General features: G+C 44.6%; 2 protein-coding genes across 4 annotated transcripts; one reads left to right on the plus strand and one right to left on the minus strand.

The window, feature by feature from the left end:
• The first annotated feature begins 11,410 nt into the window (after nt 1–11,410).
• Nucleotides 11,411–16,583, plus strand: LOC119291218 (protein root UVB sensitive 3-like). The gene is made up of 15 exons (XM_037569933.1): nt 11,411–11,770; nt 11,867–11,924; nt 12,089–12,148; nt 12,259–12,297; nt 12,394–12,456; nt 12,851–12,907; nt 13,066–13,129; nt 13,484–13,567; nt 13,662–13,744; nt 13,837–13,966; nt 14,584–14,676; nt 15,067–15,205; nt 15,296–15,333; nt 15,409–15,596; nt 16,321–16,583. Exons 1-15 carry the CDS (start codon nt 11,622–11,624, stop codon nt 16,417–16,419), a joined length of 1,344 nt encoding a protein of 447 aa, XP_037425830.1. The 5' UTR covers nt 11,411–11,621; the 3' UTR covers nt 16,420–16,583.
• Nucleotides 16,584–18,390: 1,807 nt separating this feature from the next.
• Nucleotides 18,391–25,985, minus strand: LOC119291219 (titin-like). Of its 3 annotated transcripts, XM_037569937.1 has the most exons (10): nt 25,783–25,985; nt 24,998–25,068; nt 22,627–23,800; nt 22,395–22,551; nt 21,873–21,936; nt 21,028–21,249; nt 20,723–20,844; nt 20,121–20,447; nt 19,550–20,016; nt 18,391–18,990 (listed from the first exon to the last, which is right to left on the minus strand). In XM_037569937.1, the coding sequence occupies exons 1-10, from the start codon at nt 25,879–25,881 to the stop codon at nt 18,637–18,639; spliced, it is 3,057 nt and encodes a 1,018-aa protein (XP_037425834.1). In that variant the 5' UTR covers nt 25,882–25,985; the 3' UTR covers nt 18,391–18,636. The 3 variants fall into 3 exon arrangements, with proteins under 3 accessions (XP_037425834.1, XP_037425831.1, XP_037425833.1); XM_037569934.1 differs by having other exon boundaries at nt 22,395–23,800; XM_037569936.1 differs by having other exon boundaries at nt 18,391–18,987; nt 22,395–23,800; nt 25,783–25,984.
• Nucleotides 25,986–26,192: the final 207 nt, after the last annotated feature.

A 26,192-nucleotide genomic window follows, 5' to 3' on the forward strand; every position in this document is an offset into this window, starting at 1 on the left:
CGCGAGCGCCTCCCTGTCCTGGGCCTTCTTGGCGTTCGCCCTGTTCCGCCGGTTGGTGGTGACAGCCTCCCGGCGCTGAACTTCCGCCCTCCAGTCGGTGTTAGACATGCCCGGGGGCTTGGACGGTGGCGCCCTCTGCTTCCTCTGTTTCGACTGGGTGGTGGCGACGGCGGTGGCATCCGTCACGGCACGGGGGGTCGCGTACTTCTTTGGCGGCATGGCAGCCAGCTGAGAGGGGAGGAGGAGGCGATTGGCGGGAGGAATGGAGAATGAGAGGGAAGCCGAGGGGGGAAAGCGGGGTGAAACGGCGGGAAAAGGGCCTCCTCTCGCCGACAAAGCAGTCCCACGCCCCTTTCCGTTTTTGTCGGCGCCCCTAGGCGACCCCGGGCGCTTGGGTTGGGCCCGGTTTCGCCGCGCGTTATTTCAGCCTAACCCGATGCTAAATGAGATACCGGGGGGTGATTGGGCCGATTTTCGGGCGCCGACGCTAAAAAACGGCCCGGGGGGGCGCTGTTGGGGGCGCGGCCGGAGATGGTCTTACGTCTCAGGTGGCTGTGGTATGCATGCCAATCGTCGTCGAGGGTTTGGACACATGGACCACTGCCTTGCGACGAGGACGAACTGATGCTGTTCTCCATAGCTACCGAGATCACAGTAGGTGACGGCGGGCTGGCAAGGTTTTGGCATGATCGCTTGCTGCATGGCCAATGTCCAAAGGTGGTTGCGCCGAGCCTCTTCACGATTTCAACCCGCAAGAACAGATTGGTCCGAGACGCCATGCGAAACGAGACGTGGCTGACGGACCTCGCGAGGGGGCTAGAGGGGCATATGGTTTCTGAACTCTCCAAGCTCGCAGACATACTGGACAGTGTACAATTGACTGAAGACCAACCTGACAGAATCACGTGGAGGTTCACATCGGATGGCATATACTAGTATTCGGCATGTTCGGCCTACATGATTCAGTTCGAGGGCTCGCTCCCCAGGGACGGATACAAGATGATCTGGTCAGCCTAGGCGCCCGGAAAATTCCGTTTCCTCATGTGGACGGCGGTACTGGGTAAGATCCTCACCGCCGATGCGTTGCTTCGTGGACAATGGGAGAACAACTATTGCTGCCCCTCTGTATGCGAAATCTGGAGACACCGTCCCATCTGCTGATTGAATGCCCTAGGTCCAGAATGGCATGGGGGGCCATTGCCTCGCTTGCAAACTACCCATCGCTGAACCCACCAGCCTGGAATGACGTGGTGACCATCAAGGATTGGTTGAGCACCTGTGTCTCTCTGGCGCCCAAAGAGAAGAAAAAAGGCACACTTTCGCTGGTTCACCTGATCGCATGGGAGATTTGGAACGAAAGGAATATGCGCATATTCAAACTAGAATCACTGCATATCAATCAGCTGGTGCAGAAGATTAGAGACGAAACTCAATTGTGGAACTTGGCCGGAGCCGGAAATCTTTTTGACCCTGGCTGAGTAGTTATATAGCCCCCTCTTCTTCTTCTTTTGCATCTTCTTTTGCTTTGCTGGTGCTTGCCCTCCTAGGCACTTCTTGTACTTTGGTCCCGGTTCTTCTCCTGTGATCAATGAATTTGGTAGCGAGTGCCAACATTCAAAAAAAATAAAAATGGACGGAATTGAAAAGCTACAAGAGGCCGGGGCTCCAGTACACAGGTCTTGTCAGATCGGACAAGGGCTTCAAAAGAGATGGTAGGAGAATATCTCCACATGGCCTGGCTAGTCTGAGCAATCCTTTTCTACTTTCCGGTCAAACGTTTGTGACACGGCCTCCGGGATCGACACGACACGGGTTGCGACCCAACACCGGGAGGGCACCGGCGTCACAAAGTTGCAGCCTGATTGAGCAGAGCCCTTGACCGCCCCGTCACGCCGTTTCGGTGCATGAAAACCCATACCCGACTCTGTTTCTTGTACTACAAAACTGAATCTGCTGCGTTCAAGAGTTGAAGCAAAGAACCATGCGTTCCAGTTTCAAAACAAGCCTGAGCAATCGAGTTACCACTATTTTTCATCAATAATGATGAACCCGCTGAGGTTTTACAGGCGTTTTTTTTACAGTTTGGGAGAAAGCTCAAAGCTGATCGAGCTGCTGCTGCTGCTGCGGTTGGCATGTGCTAAAGCAGTACTCACTTGCCCAAAATGGCCCGTCAACTTTCCAGCTGCTCCTGTGACCGGTCTGCTTCACACGAAGAGACGAGTCCGCGCTGCTAAAGAATGGCAAGGCACCCTTTCAGAAAAATAAAATAAAATGGCAAGGCACTTCTGCCGCCTGGCAACACGAAGATCAGTACTACTAGATCACTGCTCGTTGCCGATTCGTCAGCATTACGATGTCAATTATAATTAATAGGCATCAAATTATAATTAATAGGCATCAAATTAACTACGCAAAGCCACCGCCAATCGATGCATTACAATCATCAGCTACCACCAGTTCCAACGAAGTCAATTAAAACGGCGAAGCGCACGGAGATGACCGACGAACGCGCGCCGGCAGTTCAGGAGTTGTGAAACTACGGCTTGGCGGGCTCGGGGCCGGCGGCGGCGTCCACCTCGACGAGCGCCGTCTCCAGGGCGGCGATCTCTTCCTTGGTGCTCGCGATCTTCCTCTCCAGCTCCGCCTTCTCCGCCTCCCGCCTGGCGCGCGCCTCCTCGCCGGCGCCCGCGAATCTTGTTGGACGGCCGCACGGCGACCCTCCGACCGCCGCGTCGCTGCCGACTTCTCCGCCCGCCGCCGGGAATTTTCCCGTGGAGAATGACATGGTTGAGTAGCGCTGGGGTGTGTGGGTGCGCGGTGAGCGAGAAGAAGGTGGTGGTGTCGTGTGGCGTTTGCGTTTCGCAAGGATGTCGCAGCCTCGGGGTAGCCTCTTCCACCGTGTATTTGTAGTGTAGGCGCTTCCGCTTCTTCTTTGACCACTTGTACTACCGCCATGTAATCTTTTTTTTACAGGAGTGGTCCTCATTTTTTAGTGCCGCTGGTTAGGGTTCATCATGCTGGACGCGCTGATCATGGTTAAATTTTGAATGCAGGTACGGAGTCACCTAATTTCAGTGTTGAAATGCTATTTGGATGAGAGATTGCTTGGTTTGACAGTTTGAACGTAAAAAAAGAGCTTAAAATTACATAATAGACTATACTAAAGGCTAACGTGCGCTTTGCCATTCCGTTCTTCACTCGTGAGATTGTCTTTTTTTTCTCTAGCAGGTTAGTGCAGCAGGTTGTTTTGTTCCGATTTTATTTGCATTGGCTTGGGTTTTAATTATGTTATGTTGTTGTTTGTTTCCGTTCGTGTATCGTGCTAAGGTGCAGCTAGAGAAGGTATTTATTCTGAGGATAGTGGAATTGTTTGGTGCGTGATTGTGGTGTCCCCGCGCATTTCAGTCTCGGTGTTAGCAGGTGGTCGCTTTGTAAGCCCCTTGGGAGCTCTTGTTCCACGTTGAAACATTGAAATTGCTGACATAACATTCACATGTGTCGACACACAAAGGTCTCCCCCGCGCAACTCAACTCCCTCCCCCAATGTCACGTTTAGCTTTCTTTTTGTGCTCGCTCCAGTGCTATCTTATAAAAAGCTTACTATCATTTTTTTAATTTTGTTAAATCAAAAGATGTCCATGGATTTTAAAAATATTGGAATTTTAAGAAGTTTAAAATTAAAAAAAAACATGTTTAAAAAGAACCTTGGAAAAATTTAAAGTATTCATTAATTTCAAAAAATGTATTGCAATTTTGAAATAAAGTTTGAAAATCTAAAAAATATCACAATATTTAAAAATGAATCCTCAACCAATGACCCACGCCATTATAGGCAGGCCCAACGAGCACACAACCCTTGAGGCATCAGGAAGCTCCAAATCTAAGGAGCGTGGTATCCTAATTAATAGATAATTAGGCAGTTAGGATATCTAGATGATGAGATGAGGCTTATTCTCTGGTGCCCACCAGGGGAAACCATTGATGACCTGATGCCAATTGATTTTGAGAAGGATTATGACATGATGCCAAGGGCATATGTAGGGAACAAAGTCCTTGTTTTGTTTGTAAAACATGTGGAAAAAACCTACAGGAGGAGAATGCAGTTTACGATGGATCCCCTGATCCGCGTGAAGTGATATTGAGCCCTATCAACAAGGAGAAGCTGAGGAAAATGAAGGCAGAGAGGAAAGAGTCAGATAAGGAATTGCTCCTTCAACGCAGTTATCCCCTTCCTATGTGCGAGGATAATGCACCCGCCCTTCGACCCCATGTTGGGCTCGCCATGCTGCCACACCTATTGGGAAAAAGCCCAATCGTCGTGGATGCATGACCAAGCCGGCATGAACTTCGTCAAGCTACCTCTCGTGATGACAACACCACTACCTCTCGTGATGTTGCCGCCACTCCATCCAAAAGCCACACTCCCGTCATCGCCCCTGCTGATGTCTCATTGCCGTCCATGCCACCTCCCATTATCTCCGATTTGGGAACGAGTGAGCTAGGGTTAGGGATTTGGAAATTATAGAATGGAGAATTTTTGTGTGCTCGGTGTCGATATAACAGTCAAAGGCACTTTTATAATACGCCCCCTCAAAAAATATAACAATGACCTTTGCGCAAAAACACCAATCCTCAACAATGTCACGTGAGCCTTTCCAACAAAATTGCTAGCTGCCAGTCCAGTAGATGATGTGGCTACTTTGTGACCAATATGCACCCGCCTCACAATTTTAGTAACATGCTTTCCGATTTTTCTCTCCAGAGTTTTGTGAATTAAGTGCACCCGCTGACGCTAGTGCCATTTACTCATCTTTTACCATATTTATCAAAATTAGTTTTGTTTGACAACCACGTCAATCACTATCCCGAGTGGTCGATTTGAATGTTGAAATAAGGTTGGCGAAAATACCGATTAGTTATCATGCTACCATATTACCTCCACACTCCTGTTAGTATTAGCTAGACTTTTAGACGTGCATAGATCAGATTTATGACTTAGAACGTTTGGTCTCATGAGGTCGTTGGAACGACTTCTTTTTTTGTCAAATAAGGTCTTTGCGATGACATGATGTCAACCACCATGTCGATCGTCCACCAATGTCATTCTGGTGTAGGAAAACCACATTATCAGGGCTCCTTTCATTTAAAGATTTTTTGTAGGAATTTTAGAGGGTTAGATTCTTTGGAAATTTTCCTTATGTTGGTTGTTTGATTCATAGGATTGAATCATGTATGAATTTTTCCTAAAGATTTCTTTGTACTACTATACTTCCCATAGGATTTTAGCATCTGCTCAAACTTCTTTGAAAGATCCTTTGTTTTTTCTATGACGCAATCAAACGACCCAAATAGTGTGTGGTTGAGTTGAGCATGACATTCCAATTCTATGTTTTTCTATTCCTACATCTTAGAATCATGTGAGTTAAAGAGGCCCTTCTTAATCTTACAAACTAGGTGAATTTCATCCAAACACTAATATTTACTAGTACCGTCGAACTTCCATGAATGAATGTCGCGGGCCTAAAGAATTGCTACAGTGCTTGCTTTTCCCAAAAATGGAACGAGAGCAGGGGCGGAGCTTTGTTGGGGCCAAACCGGGCCATGGCCCGCCCAGGTTTTTCACAATTTTGTATACCTATATGCTAGCCCACTCAGCCTATTATAATTCATGAATCGATCGAAGCCTGGCACGACAGCACAAGCACACACAAACACGAGCAGCAGCGACAGCAGGGGCGGGGCTTTGTTGGGGCCAAACCGGGCCATGGCCCGCCCAGGTTTTTCACAATTTTTTATACCTATATGCTAGCCCACTCAGCCTGTTACAATCCATGAATCGATCGAAGCCTGGCACGACGGCACAAGCACACACAAACACGAGCAGCAGCGACGGCTAGCCAGGACTAATGCCACCTTCACGTGCATCTCACATAGGCGCATATCTTGTGTCGCACATTATGCAGATCAGACAACCTCCTCGCTGCTAAACACATGCTTTTTCTGTTGCCTACTCCATCTCCATGGCTTAGCTCGCCACCACGCGACCTCGCAGTGGCGCCATCTATCCTCCCCTCCAGCCTCCAGCCTCCGCACTGCCCAGTCCTACAGCCCGGGCGTCAAAATCATGTTGCGGTGCCACCCAGATGCCTCCGCTGGCCGCTGCAATCCACTGAGACTACCGGTTTACTGTCGGTGCTGAGTAACGTTGGATGTTCACCTCCTGACAACTGTGTCGCCGGGTCATTTCTAATTATCTCTAGAGTACTAGATTTCTGTTATTCATTGAATGGACTGAGCATAATTCATGCATTTTATTATAAATTCATATGTAGAAATAGAAGATAAAGATATATCTTTTGTTGGTAAACTAGCAGGTTGCTCGTATCTAACCCGTAATTTTTTTGTTAAGTGCATTTTAAATTCAAAAAAGAAGACCATTCAAACAACGCGTAATAAGGTAGATATTAGTATCTTGCTAGTAACCTGTTTGTTAACCCATAAAAAAAATCAATGAGAACAAAAAGGTACCGAGTAGGCACTAATGCCTAAAATTTTTGTGCACTTCTTTAGCTTGGCCCGCCCAACTTTTTTTTGAAGCTCCGCCACTGAGCGACAGCCAGCCAGGACTAATGCCGCCTTCACGTGCATCTCACATAGGCGCAGATCTTGTGTCGCACATCATGCAGATCAGACAACCTCCTCGTTGCTAAACACATGCTTTTTCTGTTGCCTACTCCATCTCCATGGCTTAGCTCGCCACCACGCGACCTCGCAGTGGCGCCATCTAACCTTCCCTCCAGCCTCCAGCCTCCGCACTGCCCAGTCCTACAGCCCGGGCGTCAAAATCCTGTCGCGGTGCCGCCCAGATGCCTCCGCTGGCCGCTGCAATCCACTGAGACTACCGGTCTACTGTTGGTGCTAAGTAACATTGGATGTTCACCTCCTGACCACTGTGTCGCCGGGTCATTTCTAATTATCTCTGGAGTACTAGATTTCTATTATTCATTGAATGGACTGAGCATACTTCATGCATTTTATTATAAATTCATATGTAGAAATAGAAGATAAAGATATATCTTTTGTTGGTAAACTAGCAGGTTGTTGCGTATCTAACCCGTAATTTTTTTGTTAAGTGCATTTTAATTTCAAAAAAAGAAGATCATTCAAACAACGCGTAATAAGGTAGATATTAGTATCTTGCTAGTAACCTGTTTGTTAACCCATCAAAAAAAAATCAATGAGAACAAAAATGTACCGAGTAGGCACTAATGCGTAAAAATTTTGTGCACTTCTTTAGTTTGGCCGCCCAACATTTTTTTTAAGCTCCGCCACTGGACGAGAGCACCCTGCTACTTAATGGCATTTGGGCCAGACGTTCACAAACACACCAAGAAGGCAAGATTTGCTCCTCGTTGATTCATTCGTCCCACCAAAAAACGTACTAGCATCATAATTCATCAATTTACTACTCCACTAGCAAAATTAAGCCACTGCCAGTGCCAGCCAGTGCATTACATTCAGACAACCAATTCTTCGTACCACTCCTAGTCCCACTAGTTCGAATGAATGAAGGCTACCAGGCACCAGCTACCTCGGACGTATGGCCGGCGAAGCGCACGGAGCTCTCGCCGTCTATAAATAGGCGGTTCCCCTTTGGCCACTTGTTGCTTGTCATCCTTCCTTCCTTCTTGGATTCTCCATGGATGACCCCTCCATCCATTTTCCATCGGACACAATATCACATGAAAACCAAGTTTTAAAGAAAACTTCATGAAAACCTGGTTTTAGAGTTTCGAAATAATCTTAAAATAATATAGGATGTTAAAAGGGTGATGTTCTACCGCCGTGTCAAAAAAGACATTAGTGTTTACTGTTGTTTCGTAAATAGATTTGTAATATTTTTTCATCAAAAAATTATGTAGTACCAAGTCACAATTTTTGCGGATGTTTTGGTTTGAGAAAAAAAGCACCAAATCCAACACCTTGATTCTTCTTTTCCTTTTTGCATGTGACAACCATTAATACAGAGGCATGGCCAGGGCCCAGGCTACGAGGACCGTGGCCTGGGGCGTGCTGGCCTGCTCCTTTGTTGTGTGTAGCTACATGATCACTGTTTGACACTGTTTACTAGTGTAGCAATGATGTTGGTCCGGGGCATATCTTTAACCTGGCTACGCCACTGATTACATAGATATGGATTTAGCATCATATGTTTGAGCAACTCTTGCACCACACGTCGGCTTATACGTTTGTTTGAGGTTGATCGTTATCTCGTTTTCAGCTTTGTGTTTTTTCCTCTAGTGTAAGTTAAGCAACTTTTGTTACTCATACATATTTTAAAATTCATATATAAAACACTATGTGTTGACTTGTGTGGATCAAATTGACTTGAAATTGATACACGTTAAACTTGCATTGTCTAACTACTGTTGTATTATTCTGAATGGATTGCTTCCGCTCGAATATATTTAGTTTGTCATGAAATTCGAAGAGTGTATTTTTTAAACTAAAGTTATAATTGTTGTGAAACCGTAGTTGTTCGATCGCAGCCACACCATTGAATGAAGAGCACATTGCACAATCATGACAACGAGAACAATGATCACAAAAACTTGAGAGGATGTTTGGTGGACCCTTGTAAAAGATCAAACATGATACTATGCCTACTTTAACTATCCATTTCTTAGCTCATAAGCAATCTCACTTCACAAATTTTCTTGGTGGACCCTTGTAGAAGGTCAAACAAGATACTATGCCTACTTTAACCATCCATTTTTAGCTCATAAGCAATCTCACTTCACAAGTTTTCTTGGTTGACACTTGTATAGGATCAAACAAGATACTATGCCTACTTTAACCATCCATTTCTTAGCTCATAAGTAATCTCACTTCACAACTTTTTTTGGTGAACCCCTGTATAAGATCAAACAAGATACTACGAAGTGTCCTTCTGCTCCCGAGCTCAAATGAGTTCGGGTGAACAGTAAATTCGAAAAAAACGAAACAAAATAAAAGAAACATCTAATTTTTTTTGTGATAAATTTTAACAAATGTTTTATGAGCCTGCAAATTTTCACTTTGAAACGACATCGGGAAGTCGCAGAAAACAAAAACAAAATCAGCACTTCAAAATGCTTTTGAAAATGGAATTTTTGGAGCATCAATTTTGTTTTTTTGCCACCGCCTTCACTAATGTGATTTCATGATGAAATTGTCCAGGCACTTAGAAGTTTTGTCAATCTTTTGCACACAAAAAACCCTGAATTTTTTGAATTTTTTCTATGATTTTACTGTTCATGTATGCTCAGTTGAGCTCGAGCTCAGAATAGCTGCGTCCAAGATACTATGCCTAATTTAACCATCCATTTCTTAGTTCATAAGCAATCTCACTTCACAAGTTTCCTTTGTGGACCCTTGTATCAAAGAGGATACTATGCCTAATTTAACCATCCATTTCTTAGCTCATAAGCAATCTCACTTCATAAGTTTTCTTGGTGGAACCTTGTATCAAAGAAGATACTATGCCTAATTTAACCATCCATTTCTTAGCTCATAAGCAATCTTACTTCACAAGCTTTCTTGGTGGACCCTTGTATCAAAGAAGATACTATGCCTACTTTAACTATCCATTTCTTAGCTCATAAGCAATCTCACTTCACAAGCTTTCTTGGTGGACCCTTGTATAAGATCAAACAAGATACTATGGCTACTTTAATCATCCATTTTTTAGCTCATAAGAAATCTCACTTCACAAGCTTTTTTGGTGGACCCTTGTATAATATCAAACAAGATACTATGGTTACTTTAATCATCCATTTCTTAGCTCATAAGCAATCTCACTTCACAAGTTTGCTTGACTTTTTGATCAACATGTTTACTTCGTTACTCAAATCTGAGCCTACAATGTAGCTTCATTGAGAAGGAAACTTGTACGTGAAAGAGCCATTCTGCTCCCATGTGCAAATGCACCCGGATGAATAATAAACTCCGGCCATCTAAATCGACCGCAGTGTCGCGACCATCTAACGCCATCCATCCGTGCATACCACGTCAGCCCGACGGATGGGCCCCACCTATTGGTTTCACCGTTTTCGTGAGCTCAACCTTAAGATCTGCTACTCGTTTGATGCAGAGTCGATGGTTCTGTGTGAGTTGTCCTGAATGTGGTATCAGGCTGTTACTCTAGCCCGTTATGTGGTGGTTATATGTAATTTGCTCTCAGATTTATTTTTTATATATATATATATATATATATATATATATATATATAAATAATATCAATATGTTGGTAATCATATTTCTTGAGAACCCTCCACTGTTTAGTGCTCTTTTCCAATGTGTTATGTAGATTTTAGTGCACACTCCCTTGGATTCCTTGGCAACTCCCTTGTATGTGATCAAGACAAGACTACATTGCCATAAGTGAGAGCCATCACAACCATACGCTCTGCATCAAGTCGTTGTCTATATATTGCATCTCAACGTTGAAGGCAAAACTGGCCAAAGTGAGAGTTGTCAAAACCCATAAATAAGCCTTTCATATGCATCCCGCAAACCTCACCAGAACGAGCCGCCAATAGTAGTAGGCACCGGATTTGAAGAGAAGAACTCTCGTGAAGACCCATCGGTGGCCACAATCAACAACTCGAGTGAGATAGCACTACCACATGCAATAACTTGCTCCCCCGTCTTAGGGAACCGATCATCCAGATCACCGCAGGCATTTGAGGTGAATGCCGTGTTCTCGCCGACTCCACGCACGAGGCAAGCGACGTGTCCTCACCGATTCCCTGCATGGGAACCCCACCGAAAAAGTTGTTGTGTACTTGCCTCTCTACCGTGTCGGCATAATCTGCCGCCTTGTTGCCTGAAGAAGCAACCGCATTGCCCGATATCTTGTTGTGCACCTGCGTTGTGGCAACAAGAAAGTGCCCCACCACCGCTTTCCTTGGGGCCGCCCTCCGATGACGGCGAGGCGAGGAGATTGACGAAGTCACCACAGACACCTCTTAGTCAACGGAAACGTCTCCTTCAACTGAACAAACATCGTTGGAAAGACTGAAATAAATATAGAAAAATGTGAACATTAGTGGCAAGTCCAGAACTTAAATCCCGGTGGGCTAGTTTCACCATAAGAAACATATAACCATCTAAGCTAGCAGATGTATCAATTCGATCGTAAAAGAATGTCGATGTATCAATGCCATTTGCTCTCCAGCTTCTACCAAAAAAAATCACGTCTAAAATTTAAATTCATCTACAGTGTACTTGTTCTGCAAATGCTTAGGAACACTGGGCGTTTGAAATTACAGTAGTAGTATTACGCAATGCATTTGCTGAGACTCGTCTAAAAATAATACTGTACCGTACTACTTGCACGAACCTGAACTGCCTGAATCCAAGTCCAACCTGGAGCAGTGGGGCGGCTGCAGAGCCAACTCAAACGTGCGGAGTCGAGCGCGGGCGGGCACGATCCAAATCCGGCGCTCCGAGTCAACTCCACCGCCTCGGCACGACTCGAATCCCCGCTCTGCTGCCTGCTTGCCCGCCGGACGGGAGGCTCCGCTCTTCCTCTCGCCTGCCGCTTGGTTGCCACGGGCGGCGATTGTGCGAGGGGATCCATGGACGTGGAATCCAACCGCCCCGGGGGCCACGGCGAGCCCGACGCGGCGGCGTGGGTGACGGTCGAAGAATGGGGCGGCTCCTCCGGCTCCGCGTTCTCCCGCACCGCCGTCCTCACCGCCTCCGCCTCCTCCCTCACCTCCAACAGGTGACACGCCGACCCTCCCTCCTCCCCTCTCTCCGTCCCGCCCGGTTCCTTCGTTTCGACCCGCTCTCGTCTCACGCGCGCGAGCTCACCGCCCAGGTTCGGCAGCCGGTGGGGGCGGATCGGCAGCCGCGTGCTCGGCGCCTTCGTGCCCGAGGTGAGTCAGCCACCCTCACGCTCTCCACACTCGCCATTAGAATCTGCATGTCAGTGACAGCCGTTACAGCTATGAAAGCTGGTGCCTCTGAATTTCGATCCTGGCGGAGTATTCTTCTCCGTTTCACCTGTGGCAACTCATGAGCGAGGACTTCTGATTGGCAGGGCTTTCCTGGCAGCGTCACTCCTGACTACGTCCCATTCCAGATGTGGGACACCTTACAGGTAGATCCTAAATCCTTTTTTTACAGCAACTGATTGCAAGCTTGTTGGACCAAAAAACTACTTGGTCTTCAGTTCTTATATATGCCTTATCCATGGCTGCTTTGCTATAGGGCCTCTCGACATACATCCGTGCAATGTTGTCTACTCAAGTAAGCTTGGCAGTGCTGTGGTTGTTCATCTTTGCTTTGTTTTTGCGTCTTATTGTTTTGCCGGTCTAAATGAAATGCCACCTGAACTGGCTTCAGGCCCTTTTAGGTGCCATTGGCGTAGGTGAGAAATCAGCTACAGTCATAGGTGCCACTTTTCAGGTAAATCTCCTCCACCAATTTCCATATATATAATTCTTACATAGTATGCCTGAGCTTACGAATTATCTCATTAACGTGTATGAACTTCCTTCTTTCCCCCCTAAAAATCTGAAATATGTGCATATATGAAAAATATCACTTAGATTATTTTGGATCCACATGCCCCTGGTGGCTGTTGCTGTGTGATCCATCATTCGAAGGGGCAAGCTTTGCTGTTTTTGATTGGCCAACAACCTAGCGATGATTTAGGCCTTTCTCAATTGCATGAGCTGTGTGTTGATTTGGCCATAAACTCAGGCAGCATGACCTGCACTTTTGGTGTCAATTCTCTCCTTTTATTGGGTTTATTGTTGCGTTTTCTCCCTTTTTTTCTGAATACATTCTATTCTGCCAGTGGTTTCTCAGGGATTTGACTGGTATGCTTGGAGGTATATTATTCGCCTTCTATCAGGTACCCAGTTTTCTAACTAATCAGGATAGTAAACATTATCATCTTACCACTGCAAATAATATATTTCCTTAATTATGGTTTGCTGAGATAATTTGTTTGGCCAGTTTGTCATTTGTCTGTACTCTATTCATTATTATTTTTTCTTCCTTTTCCACCAGGGATCCAACCTTGATAGCAATGCCAAAATGTGGCGTCTAGTTGCAGACTTTATGAATGACCTTGGTAATGCTCAATTAAAATCACATTAAATGCTATATTTCTGTTTCTTCCCTCCCTCTGTATTTATCCTCTTGTGTCATATAGCCAAGTTAGGTTCTGTGCTAGCACCTTTTGAGCTTGACTTACTGTTCTTATCCCTCATTGCTTACCCAATCTGAGGTTTCTACTATCACTTTGAACTGTCAGTGAGTAGGACTTATTTAACTCTTTACAGTATTCTGCTATATTAGGCAGATGGTACGATTTGATGCGCCACGTGTTCCTGAAAGTACATCTTACATGAAATCTGGGTCATACAAAGAACACTTTTCCTATACACATGAAAGTATAGTAACGCTGTTTTGTTGTTGTTTACAGGAATGTTGATGGATCTTTTAAGCCCTTTGTTTCCTTCATCATTGATAGTTATAATGTGCTTGGGCAGTCTATCACGGTCATTCAGTAAGTCAGTTTACATGTTGAAATTTCACAAACTTTTAAGAGGAATTTCTGGAATTGTTCTTCTCTTAGCTAAATTTTTGGTCATAATGTATAGCTGGTGTTGCCAGTGGAGCAACTAGAGCAGCGTTAACACAACATTTTGCACTTGCAAATAATGCTGCTGATATATCTGCAAAGGTACCTTTGAACAATCTCAACATTTTGTAGATACCAATCAGATGGTAAATTATCGCTAAAATGTAGCTAAAGGAACATACCCAACTTTTCAGGAGGGCAGCCAAGAGACACTTGCAACAATGTCAGGAATGGGACTGGGAATGCTGTTGGCACATGTTACCAGGGGGCATGATTTGGTTGTATGGGTTTCGTTCCTTTCTCTCACAGTATTCCATATGTACGGTAAGTGTGTTATTAACTTGTTAGACATTGTCGATTACATCATTTCTGGAAGCGGACATTATAATCGAACATCTGTATAATCATGGCTGTGGTTGCCTTACTGTTCCTGTCAAAAGCAATTATGGTCTACGGCGTGAGAGGAAGAAAAGCAGAGCTTCTGCTTAGCCTCTCCCATTAAGCATATCCATGTGCTGCTGCAAATTGTGTTGATATTTTTTAGGAGAAAACACTGCAGAAGCTGTTACACATTAGAAATTGTATTATTTTTTGTTGCTGTCCAATATATGGTGAGCTGCACGAATTCCAGATTTCATTTGGTCCTGTCAATTTGAAATAGCAAGATATCCAAACAAGGCAGTAACTTGAATTTAGCTACCTAATTTCGAATTTGAATTAATATCCCCAATCCCAGTCTCCTGTTGGGTTTTGGTACCACCAGGATTTATTGTCATGAGAAATATCCAGTAACAAAATGTTGATGCCATAGTATAATAATACTTTACCCACTTTCTAGTTAGACTCGTTTGAACTGAGATAATATATTCAATTAGCAGAACTGAGATTTGAACACACTTCTCGTTTATAAACTTCTGCTTGTTCTATGTGTGTCAATTCAGCAAATTACAAGGCAGTGCAGTCACTTTCACTCAGTACACTAAATTATGAGAGAACGTCCATCTTGCTGCAGTATTTTATGGAACATGGTGAAGGTGCGTGTATTGCTTTTCCTTTTCCTGGTTTTGTGAAATCCATTCTGTTGTGAGTTGTGGTTAGTGTAACCATGCAGGATCAGTTAGCATCTAAGAAAATTAGCAGGCCATTACTAGCTGCATAGCCACACCTAAAAAATATATTGCATGTTGTGACTCTTAGTTAATTATATTGCCAAATATGGTGTGTGGTCCAAGTTCGAGGCCAAGCATTTTTTTAAGGGACACTTCTTTATTTTGCCATGTCTCAAATGCGCAATTAAGGTAGATCTGTCCTAATTATTGCCTCAAGAATAACTTTAACTGGTTCGTTTATATGAGCCTGCAAAATTTTGATGCAAGAAGTTACATTATTTAATCATCAAACTTTTTTGTGTGGAATTTTCCTAGTTCTTACACCACAGCAGGTTGCCAAGCAAGAGCATATTCTTCCGTTTTGGTCAAGCTGGCGGAAATTACTTAGGGTTAAACTTCCACATGAGCTTGTACACTTAGGTGCTAAAGCCTCGATGCTTACTCACTCTGACATGTAAGTTCTAACTTCTGAACTATGCTTTTATGTGTGTGACATTGCCTATTGATTAAAGAATGGATTATATTGGTTTGTCAAATATAACAGGTTGCTGATTGCAAAAACAAGATCCTACTATTCAAATGGTACGACTCTTTTGTTGGTTATTCTGACAGTATATTGATTGCTGCTGACTTCCTTTACCTCCCGCGTTTGTTCAGCCAACTATTTTTTGCTGGACAAGGAAGGCAGTGTTCATATCTTCATCCACAAGCAGGCAGTGGCAACTGATGTCTTGAAGTCCTTCATACATGGACTCGTCTTAGCACGCTTGATGCAGAAGAGCAAATCTTGTCATACGGAAGCTCACCAATGGATGGATGAGAAATACCACACCTTCATCTCAAAGGTAAAACGCTGTCCCATTTGCTAAGTTGTCCATCTTGTGAACTTGTTGTAGTGTTGGTATTTAGTACTCCCTCCGTAAAGAAATATAAGAGCGTTTAGGAAGGGAGTACTTCACTGGGTTGGAGCTTAGCCTCTCAGTGTCCCTTTAGGCCCTGTTCGTTTAATCCCCTCGCCACAGGGATTGGAGGGGATTGGGGAGGTTTGAGGAGGATTTTGACTTGCAAGGGATTTAATCCCCTCCAATCCCTTTCAAACCTCTCCAAACCCTACCCAACCGAATGAGGCCTTATTGGGTTAAAACCTCGAAACAGACACTCCAGATCAAAGAATCTGTATTGAAAATCGTGCATACAGTATTGATGGTAGGCTTGTGGAGCTGTACTATACCCTCTCTGCTATAAGTAAGCACCAAATGGCGTTTGTCCTTTTTACACGGGGAAACAAATTGGTCTCCATGGAGTCCATATATATAGAATCTGAGAATTGCCCTGATGGCATCCCATAATGCTGTTTTCACCATATAACGTATTAAAATTTGGCTATTCAAACACCCACAGCACGGCCATGAGCAGGTTCATAGGATGGGGCTCTAAATGGCAAAATTTAGTGCCCTGAAAGTTATGTTCGTGGTAGTCCAGTGAATATTCTTTGCAGTTAGTTTTGTGTATCTGTTTTATTCTACTGTGATGCGTGATGATGGTTCATTTACCCCCGAAATTTTACAGCTGAAAGTGGAAGGCTACTCAACGGAACGACTTCTGTCGCATTCGATTGTATGGAAGGCTCATTGGGTTTATGGTCCCTTGGATGAGAAGACCAAGTAGGAGGAAAGAGCTGGAGATGGCCATATCCACTTGACTAAGTAGTTGGTTATGCTAGTGGTAAATTTTGTGAGAAGGTGCATGCGAACTGCTGTGTAAACGGAGATCACCAAATCATATCAAAGTTGAAACGGACATACAGATAACCTGTGTCATCAGAGCATCTACATATCCGCCCTAAGCGTCCATGCGGTCTGTTCGATCTACCCAAACCGGACCTGGTAAACTTGGCCCAAACGTCCAAGTTGACTGGCACCTTACATACCCAGCACATATGTGAGGTGGATATGGGGACGCCCGGATGCGCCTGTCACGTCGGACTGACGGTAGGGTCCACGCCAAATCTCCTGAAGACGTCCCCGTTCTGGCCCGATTTGCCCTCTTCCTCTCCTCTTTTCTGCCTCATCTGCACAGCTGCCACCATAGCTCCACTGCCATTGTTCCCTACCCACAACATCGCTAACTGTGCCGCCAACGGACAAGTTCGCCGCCACGTGACGCCTCCCCGGTACATGCAACTCCTTCGTACATACACCTCGTGCTCTGTGTTTGATGAAAGGTCCGAGCGTTTTTTTGTTCTTTTGGTCATTTGTAGGTCATCAATGAATTCGTCGTCGAATGATGTGTATGGAAACACAAACCTTGGCGAATTCATATACAGAGAGTTCATCGATTCGTCGGATTCGAACGATGAGGATGCTGAAATGATGATGATGAGCATCCGGGAAGAATTGGAGAAGCAAAAGGAGCATGTACTGAATCTCAAAGGTTCGATAAATGGCAGGAGAGTTGCTCCCTGGGATAGGATCGATGACGCAAGGCTTCTCTACAATGACTACATCAAACCGAGCCCAACATACTATGAAGATTTTTTCCGAGTCGCTAGTGAATGCCATGGAGGAGGCTGATAACAACTTCAAGCTGAGGAAGGATTGTTGCGGGAAACTTTCTTTCTCTCATATGTAGAAATGCACGACTGCTCTCAGGATCTTTATCCAGATGGGAGAGATCACATGCTTGAACACCACGGTGCAATTTGCACACACCATGGTGAATGTGTTTGGACCAGAGTATCCGAGAGAACCAACTATGGAGGACACAATAAAATTTGTTGGCAATTGGAGCATAAAGAGGATTCTTAGGTATACTCGGTTCAGTTGATTGCATCCATTGACAATAAAAGAACTACCCCAAAGATTTGCATGGATAGTATCAAGGTCACACCAAAGCGACAACCGTCATACTTAAAGCAGTGGCATCAAAGGACTTGATTTGGCATGCTTTCTTTTGCACGCTTGGTTCTAGCGATGACATCAATGTGCTCCAACGATCTCCTTTGTCCAAGAGACTTTATGATGGAGAGGCTTCGGCATGCAACTACACTGTCAACGGTCAGAACTACAACATGGGGTACTACTTTGTGGATGGTATCTATTCTCAATGGGCGTTGTTTGTGAAGACTATATACGATCCTCATGGTAAAAAACAATCTCTCTTTGCACAAGCGCAAAAGGATGCTAGAAAGGATGTGGAGAGGGCATTCGAAGTGCTCCAAGTTTGTTTGAGTATTGTTCGTGGAGCTACAATGACGTGGGAATCAGAGACAGTTTGACTATTCATGACATGTTTTGTAATCTTGCATAATATGATTGTGGAGGATGAGGGCGAAGGGCAACCCCCATGATTTGAGAAGTTCAAGTCCGCCTCCTATGGAGCATGTTGCCAACTTTCTTGACACACATCGACAACTTAAAGATCCACAAGCCCACATGCAACTTCTCAATGATCATATGGAGCATGTGTGGATCCACGTTGGAATCAATGAACTATTTATTTTATGTTTGAATTATGCACTGTGATCAAATTTTATATAATGTACAAATAATTTTTATTTGTGTGTGCAATTCATTGTTTGTGTGATGATAAACGTGCATAGATTTGAGGCTTCAAAAGTAAGGGTTGTAGGTCATCCGCTGCTAACTAACCATGTTGTCACTTGTTGTTACTCAAAAGGTCAAGAAAAGCAATATTTGTTCTGACATGACAGTAGGCCCAGCTAGTACATACATAAAATTATATCTGTCTGACTACATACACATATGACATGATAATCACCGTCTGTTTTCATAGCCGATTAGTTAGAGGTAGCAGTTGAGACGACACGCCACGCACACAAGACAGAGCACTTGCGTCAGGTCGGGAGACGAAGGACGACCTCGGCTATGTTGGTGGAGTTTTGGGCTGCGCTTGGTTGGAGTTAAGGGCAGGACATCCGTTCAGTGCGATGCGGCCGTTGACCTTGAGCCTTTTGGTGGCCTCAACAGCAGCATCGGATTTGGATGCTTCCTGCTGCCCTCTCTTCCTGCAATGCCGATGCTGCTGCTTTTGTTCCTCAAACTTGCTCGCAGTCGCAGGCCTGAAAACTTCGGAGCAGTTTCGAGGTGCGGCTGAGGTAGTAGCGTTGTTCCTCCAAGACGAAGAGGCACAAGAACCCAGGATATCTGAGAGCCTCTTGGTCTTGGGAAACTCTCGCTCCTCCGAGCTGTCATCCAACTCCACTTCCACGTTCACCTGCTGCACACGCATCAGTTCATTTGATTCATCCCCCCAATGGAAAATAATAAAACATATCGTGCAGATAGCTTAGGATTCTTTGGTAAACTATGCATTTCTTATTTCAATACATATTTCTGCTGATAAGCTAAGTAGTCACAGAAAAAAAATGTAAATAGGAAAATCAGAGGCATATTGATGTTGCTACTCAAAAGAGTTCTGTAGTAACCATTTAAGTTAAATAGTAAAGGCAAAAACAGTCCCTTGCCTTTTATTTCTTAAACGAGGGTCCGAAACTTCATTGTAACACAACAAAAGGCAAAAGATAAGGGTTCAATTCGGGGAGCAGACCAACAACTACCAAGAAAGAAAACTAGTATGTCTAAAACCTCAGGGGGTACAAGAGTTTCTTCTTATCGGAAGTACGAGCATACATGGAGTTGAAATAATTAATGCACAAGCAGAGCATGCATGGAGACCCAGAGATCCAAAACAATAAATAACCAGACTCCTAACCAGCCACGGAACAGAGAAATAAAGACCACGGAACAGAGAAATAAAGACAGGGATAATGTTGCACCTTATCATGCTTGATATCCTTTTCATTTGCTTTTCCAATTGGTGGTGTTTTCTCCGTAGCCTTAAAGAATGCTGGTAACCCAGGCTCTTTTTTCACCTCAGCCAATTTAGCAAATCCAGGAGGCCTTGTAATGTTGAGAGAGAACTTGATTGGGGACTTTTTCTCAGAGAAAAGAGTGGAAGCACCATTTTCTGATCCAGGAGAAGGCATGCTGCTGTCATTGGTGTGTAACCCACCATGTGCTTTTGTAAATCCAGGAGGAGCATCAAGTCTCAGTCCTGGAGTGTCGAAAGCAAGGCTGGGAGAAGAGTCGATATGTGATTCTGCAGTTTTTCCTCTACGAAGCCCACAATGAGCTCTTGTGAAGCCAGGAGGGACATCAAGAGGAAATCCTGGAGGTGGGTCCAAAACAAGGTCTCCGCAAGCAGGAGCTCTCCTAGCAGATTTGCATAGAGAATCTGTAGTCCCTGGAAAATACAACGAAAAAACATGAATCAGCAAAAGCAAGTACAGGGGCTGCATCGCTGAAATAGCAAGATCTACCACCCAAACAACACAAAAAGGTTGTTACCTGCGGAGTCAGGACTACAAGACCCAGTGAAGAAAGAAACAGCGGGAGCTGCATTACTGAGCACAGCATTTGCATCAACCTCCTTGGGTTTGCTCGTTTCCACCTTTTTGACCTCTGTTGCATCCAGTTTCATGCCAATCTCACGATTTTTACCTTTTGTGTATTTGCCTCCTATCATATCCAGGTCCATGCCAATATCCTCAGATATATGACAGTCTCCCTTTGAAAGGCCAGCATTGCTGATATCTGTATGACTGTCGACTCGGTGCTGCCTCTTTCTGGTATGCTTCTGGAAAACTCCAAAAAGGTAAAGTTCTCCGTCTTTCGCTGTTACAACAGATTCTACGGAAGTTAGATGATGCTAAATGAATATGACCCTGCATACTAGTTTTTCAAACATTCCAGAAATCATTTAGCAGGTATTGCCTAACTTAACAAAACATCCAGATTGTGGAAACAAAATAGAAGAGAACAGTTTCAAGCATAACATGTCCAATGGAAAACTTCACAAGATATGAATATCAGCTGCATGTCGTGCAATCGGTAAACTCTACCATAGCTATTGCGTATCAGTGGCCTTCATAAGAGTCAAGTGGACATACTTTGATCATCTTCCGTAAGCAGCTTGGACGAAAATATAAGCAAGTCCACGGTGCCGATGTCAGTCCGCAAGCCAATATGTGAAGAAACATTTTCCAGGAGATGGTAAGAGTCCCTATTTGGCCTGTATAAATAGGCAAAATTTAAGCTTATAAGGCAAGCTCATATGCGCGGGCGCGCACGCACACACACACAGAGACTGTATACAATGCAAGATCTTTTTATATGGAACCTGGCATGGCTGCAAGTAAGTCTACCATTGCTAATCCTTCTTTAATGTAAGTGGAAGCTAAGATGATGAGTGTACCTTTGACAAGAACTTATGAAGCACAGTCCAATATCTTGAGCACAAGGTGGTTCCATCTTGAATTTTTTTGGTAACAGGCCAGAAAGAGGTAGAGCCTCTAGCTTCAAGATTTCAGGCATCTGTTTTGAAGCTTCATAAACTTTGCTAGAAATTTCACAAGGGAAATAGGCTTCAAGTCCATCACAAGTGTGTGTTAGCTCTCCAGTTATTTCAAATTTGCCCCTAAAGAAAAGCAAATAATGATCCTGAGTGTTCGGCTGAAATAGAATAGACCACAGGGTCCTCTAGTAGGATTCACATCTTTGGAATCGCAGAAGACCTCAGTAAGCATAAACCGTCATCACTTGCCACATGAACATTCTTATCTTATATTCCCTCCGTTCACAAATACAAGATGTTTTAACTTTTTTTTTTGAATCGGATGTATATAGACACGTTTTAGTGTGTGTGTTCACTCATTTCAGTCCGTATGTAGCCCATATTGAAATATCCAAAACATCTTATAGTATTTGTCAACAGACTAAGTATAATATAGCTTATGGCATAAGTAATTGCTGCCTATACAGCTAATTAACCGCAACCCCTAGCAGCCAAGATTCAAAGCTTATAGCAGGTAGTATAAATGGTGTTTCAAACCCCACACATGAGCTGTGTTTTCTCCTTTTCATGCTTCTACTTGGGAAGGTAACCTTCTAGTATTGAGTTTGCGCTTGCACAATGAGCCTACAACAATCTTCTATTCTACTATGTCCGTAAAATTTCCAAATCATTACACTCATGCAGTAAACAAATTGCACTGACCCTTCAAATTAGAAGATTCTAATGCGTAAAAGCAAAGTACTTACTTCCAGCAGGCCTCTGGTTGGTATGTCTCCTTGCACAGTGGTGTATGTAGAATTAATTGGGCACCTGTATCCATATCAAAACGTCATAACAACGAATTTACTCAGAAGAAATATTATAAGATTGCACATAAGGAATAATATGATATTTTCTGTTATATCATTCTATCCTTGCAAATAGGTGCACTGAACTGTAAAACACCGCAACAGAAATATGGGAAACATATGTACAATTTTAAAAAGGCTAAAAGTTGGGTTTTCCTATTTAATTCTTCTCTTTTCCTGTATCTAATGTTAGGGCAAAAAGCAAGCAATACTCTTGAGCCCTTTCATGAGGACTGAAGGAATATTCAACATGGTAAACAAAATAAGTTCGAAAACAAAAGGTCCAATTATTGGAACTAAGTGAAGCAAATATCATGCATGACATTTGTCTTATATACGTAGACTAAGAAAAATGCAGCTAAATCATGCATCAGTATTTCTTTTGGGTGGAATATGTTACTTTCAGGATAATAACCATACCTGAAGACATGTTACGACTAATTGATGGTTCCTGGTTCGTTTGTCTCTCGACATGGCTCTTAGTGGAGGAAACAACTCTCAGATCATCGGAAAGTTGAGCACATGGGGTTGGAATTGTAGACTCTGGGCTTTTTGCTTGAGGTATGTTTGTTTCAGGCTGCAGTGAGTCCAGCTTGGATTTTCCATCAAACAAATTTAGTCTGGACGAAGACCTTCCAGTATCTAGACATACCTCGGTGGAACTTGAACTAAGCACAGATGTTGGGCTCAGTAATGGAAGCTTCACAGTAGTTTCTTTTTCCACAATAGGATCTGCGTCTCTTTTTGTGGGCTGACATTTAAGTGCAGCCTGATTGCTTATAGAGCATAACTTTTTGTTGTCAAGTGTGATGACACTCTTAGGAGGTGGTTCTGCCTTTGTAGTAAGAGGAACCTTCCTTGAATATGCAGGAGGAACATGCACAGAACTAGGGTTGATGGGATTCATCTCTGACTCTTTCCGCAAAACAGATGGAGGAAATGCACCTCTCTGGACAGACTTGTAGAGTGGTGATGGCCGATTGAGAGAGAAAAATTGCCTGTTTTCAACTGTCTCAACTCTCTTAGGAGAAAGACACGATGCAACAGGCAGGGGTGGTGTAGTGGGCTTGGGACTAAGAGGTCCCGAGGCCTTGTGAGCTGTCTCAACTCTCTTAGGAGAGAGACACGATGCAACAGGCAGGGGTGGTGTACTGGGCTTGGGACTAAGAGGTCCCGAGGCCTTGTGAGCTGTCTCAACTCTCTTAGGAGAAAGACACGATGCAACAGGCAGGGGTGGTGTAGTGGGCTTGGGACTAAGAGGTCTCGAGGCCTTGTGAGCTTTCTCAACTCTCTTAGGAGAAAGACACGATGCAACAGGCAGGGGTGGTGTTGTGGGCTTGGGACTAAGAGGTCCCAAGGCCCTGTGAGCTGTCTCAACTCTCTTAGGAGAAAGACACGATGCAACAGGCAGGGGTGGTGTAGTGGGCTTGGGACTAAGAGGTCTCAAGGCCTTGTGAGCTGTCTCAACTCTCTTAGGAGAAAGACACGAGGCAACAGGATGGGGTGGTGTCATGGGCTTGTGAGTAAGAGGTGTCGCGGCCTTGTGGGTAAGAGGCGCCGAAGCCTTGTGATTAAGCGGTGGCATGGCCTTGGGAGTAAACGGTGTCGTAGACTTGTGAGTAAGTGGTGTTGATCTCGCAAGAGAAATTTTACGCGAACTCGGAGGAGGAGTGACACTTCGTCTGCAGTGTCTTTTCTGCAGTTTTGCTGAGCCAACTGTTCTACCAAAAGGCTTTCCATGCCGTACATAAGTGATGTCTTCTGCCGGAATCAACTTCACTCTTGCATCAGGTTTTGTATATGTACCACCAGACGGCTTATGCATGCTGTAAAATAGAGAGGAAGTTACTATACATTTTAAAATAAATAGATTCAGAAATAACATACTGGAATCTGGATTTTGCAAGACATGAATGATATTTAAGTGCAATCCAGGCAACAGCAATGACTTACTGGTATGCCAAGAACCTAAACAATAAAAGATGTAGCTTCCCAAAAAAAAAGTGATATATCATGCTTTAAATAATGTCACTTCACTAACAAGCTTTACAAAATGAGGAAGGCAGTATACCATGCCTCAATGCTCACTACACTTATGCATAACCAAATTATAGAGTGGAATTACACCGTGAGGCATAAAGCAACATACCGAGAAGCAATATAAATATATTTCTTCTTACATTTTCCCTTTTATTTTATTGCGAGGACGCATGTTTGGTTGGTGTACAAAACTAACCTAACCATTTTTTTGCTCATAGCCAAAAATTTGGTCCTTGTTTGGATGAGTTGCCCGAAATTGGTTGGTACGCCCATATGCAAACTTGCTAACTCTAGTTCATTTTTCTTGCCAACATTAGCTAGATCATTGGCAAGCAAAACATTCACTAAAATTTTGTCTAGCATTTTTTAGGATGGTGAATTTGGGCTCAGAATCATTCTAATGGTGTAGGACTGAATACGCACTTCTGGATAACAGAGTATTTGTCAGCTTACTACATATAAGATCATCAAATATCATGTTACTGGATCATGCACATTCATATAGAACTCAACCTGAGTTCCCCTGTGCAGTTTCTTTAAATGGTCTAGGGAAACCAGATAGCCATGTTTAATCATGCAAACTCAGTCTCACGTGATACATACATTAGATAAAAGAACTGATTAGATTCAACTGGGTATTAATAAGGTGTGAGCCTTAAAATATAAAAGGTTATTACGAGATTTATCCAAGGTGGGGCCCTTAAATTCCTCCAAATGTGATCCATTGATCAGTCATCAGCCCAACATAAAATGGTCAATGTGCGTAGTTCACATTACACCTAGCCAGTGGTTTGCAACTTTGCACTGATATGCTCACTCTAGATAACACTTGTCACAAACTCCTGCTATTTAGCCTCGAAAATAAAAACAAGGCGTTTAATCGAACAGTGAAATCAAAGCAGGATGACAAATGTAGAAACAATGACATGATTCCATCATATATAATGCTGTATGTTGGCAGACATAAGCATGAAGGAACGTACGCATGCTCTGGAGGCTTTTTGCACTGCCCAGAAAGACCTCTATCGCCATTAGAGGTAGGACAAGGTGCATCCTGCAACAGTAAAACGAAACAAATAGATGTTAAACGATTTCCTCGGCCGCTGTACAAAATTAATTAGCCAGGAAAGGCGTGACAAGCATGATTATCCTAATCCAAGTGCGGAAGTTGGTAAGCTAGGCATAGGCAGTTGGATCTTGGATCTAACTGATACCACCCCAGCCCAGACGGACAAGATGAACAATCATGCGCGAGGGGTAAGAGGACTTAGGAAGAGAATCAAAATCAACCTCAACTTGAGCGATGTTGCCCCCTGGGGAACAAGCGTTGTCGCAATGGTAACAAATTAAGTACTACTACTACTCTATACTCTGCCTAATAAAGAAGATAATATGGAAGTAGAGCGAGCGAATCTCGCGCCGGCTGCACCAGGCGGTAGCTAACGCAGAACTGAGCGCCGCGATCTATAACAGGTGACTCGTTCAGAACAGGGCAGTCGACGAGCACAAGGAAGCAGAGGGCAAAATCAACCTCGGAATGAAGAAAAGAAAAAGAAAAAGGTATTCGATCGTCGACAAAAACCCCCGTCCCGGCGGCCGGCCCTCCCTCCCTCCATTCCACGCCGCCGCCGCCGCCGCGAGTCCGTACGCGGGAAACCCTAGGCGGCCCCCGTCCGCGATTGCGGGGGGATTTGGGGGTGGGGAAAAGAGGCGGCATGCGCCAATCAATCAAAGAAATGGAAAAAGGGGGCGATCGTCAGTTCGTCACCTTGGTCCTCGTCGCGGCGTCGGCGCGGCGCGCGGGCAGCGGCGGCGGGACCGAGCGGAACGCGGCGCAGGGGTTCGGCCTCACCGCCTGCCCCGCCATTGGATTCCTCTCCTCCGTCCTCGCTCCTCACGCTCCCCACACACGCACGCAGGCAGAGAGAGGCAGGGGCAGGCGAGAGTGAATGGACGGGGGTTTTTGGGTTGTTGAGTGGAGGGAGGGGGAGGCGGTTGCGAGCAAATAGGCAAGCCTCTTCCCCTTCCGTGACCCCCTCGCGGTGCCCGTTTCGGGCAAGCTCCCCTACCCAACCCGGGCGGCCTCCCCGGCGAGACACTGACGGGACGGCCCCGCGCGTGTGGGCCCGCGGTGTCATGCAGCGAGGATGCTGTGCTCCGCGGTGCGTGTGGCGAGGG

The sequence above is a fragment of the Triticum dicoccoides genome, chromosome 4B (assembly GCF_002162155.2).
Source record: "Triticum dicoccoides isolate Atlit2015 ecotype Zavitan chromosome 4B, WEW_v2.0, whole genome shotgun sequence".
Lineage (NCBI taxonomy): Eukaryota > Viridiplantae > Streptophyta > Magnoliopsida > Poales > Poaceae > Triticum > Triticum dicoccoides.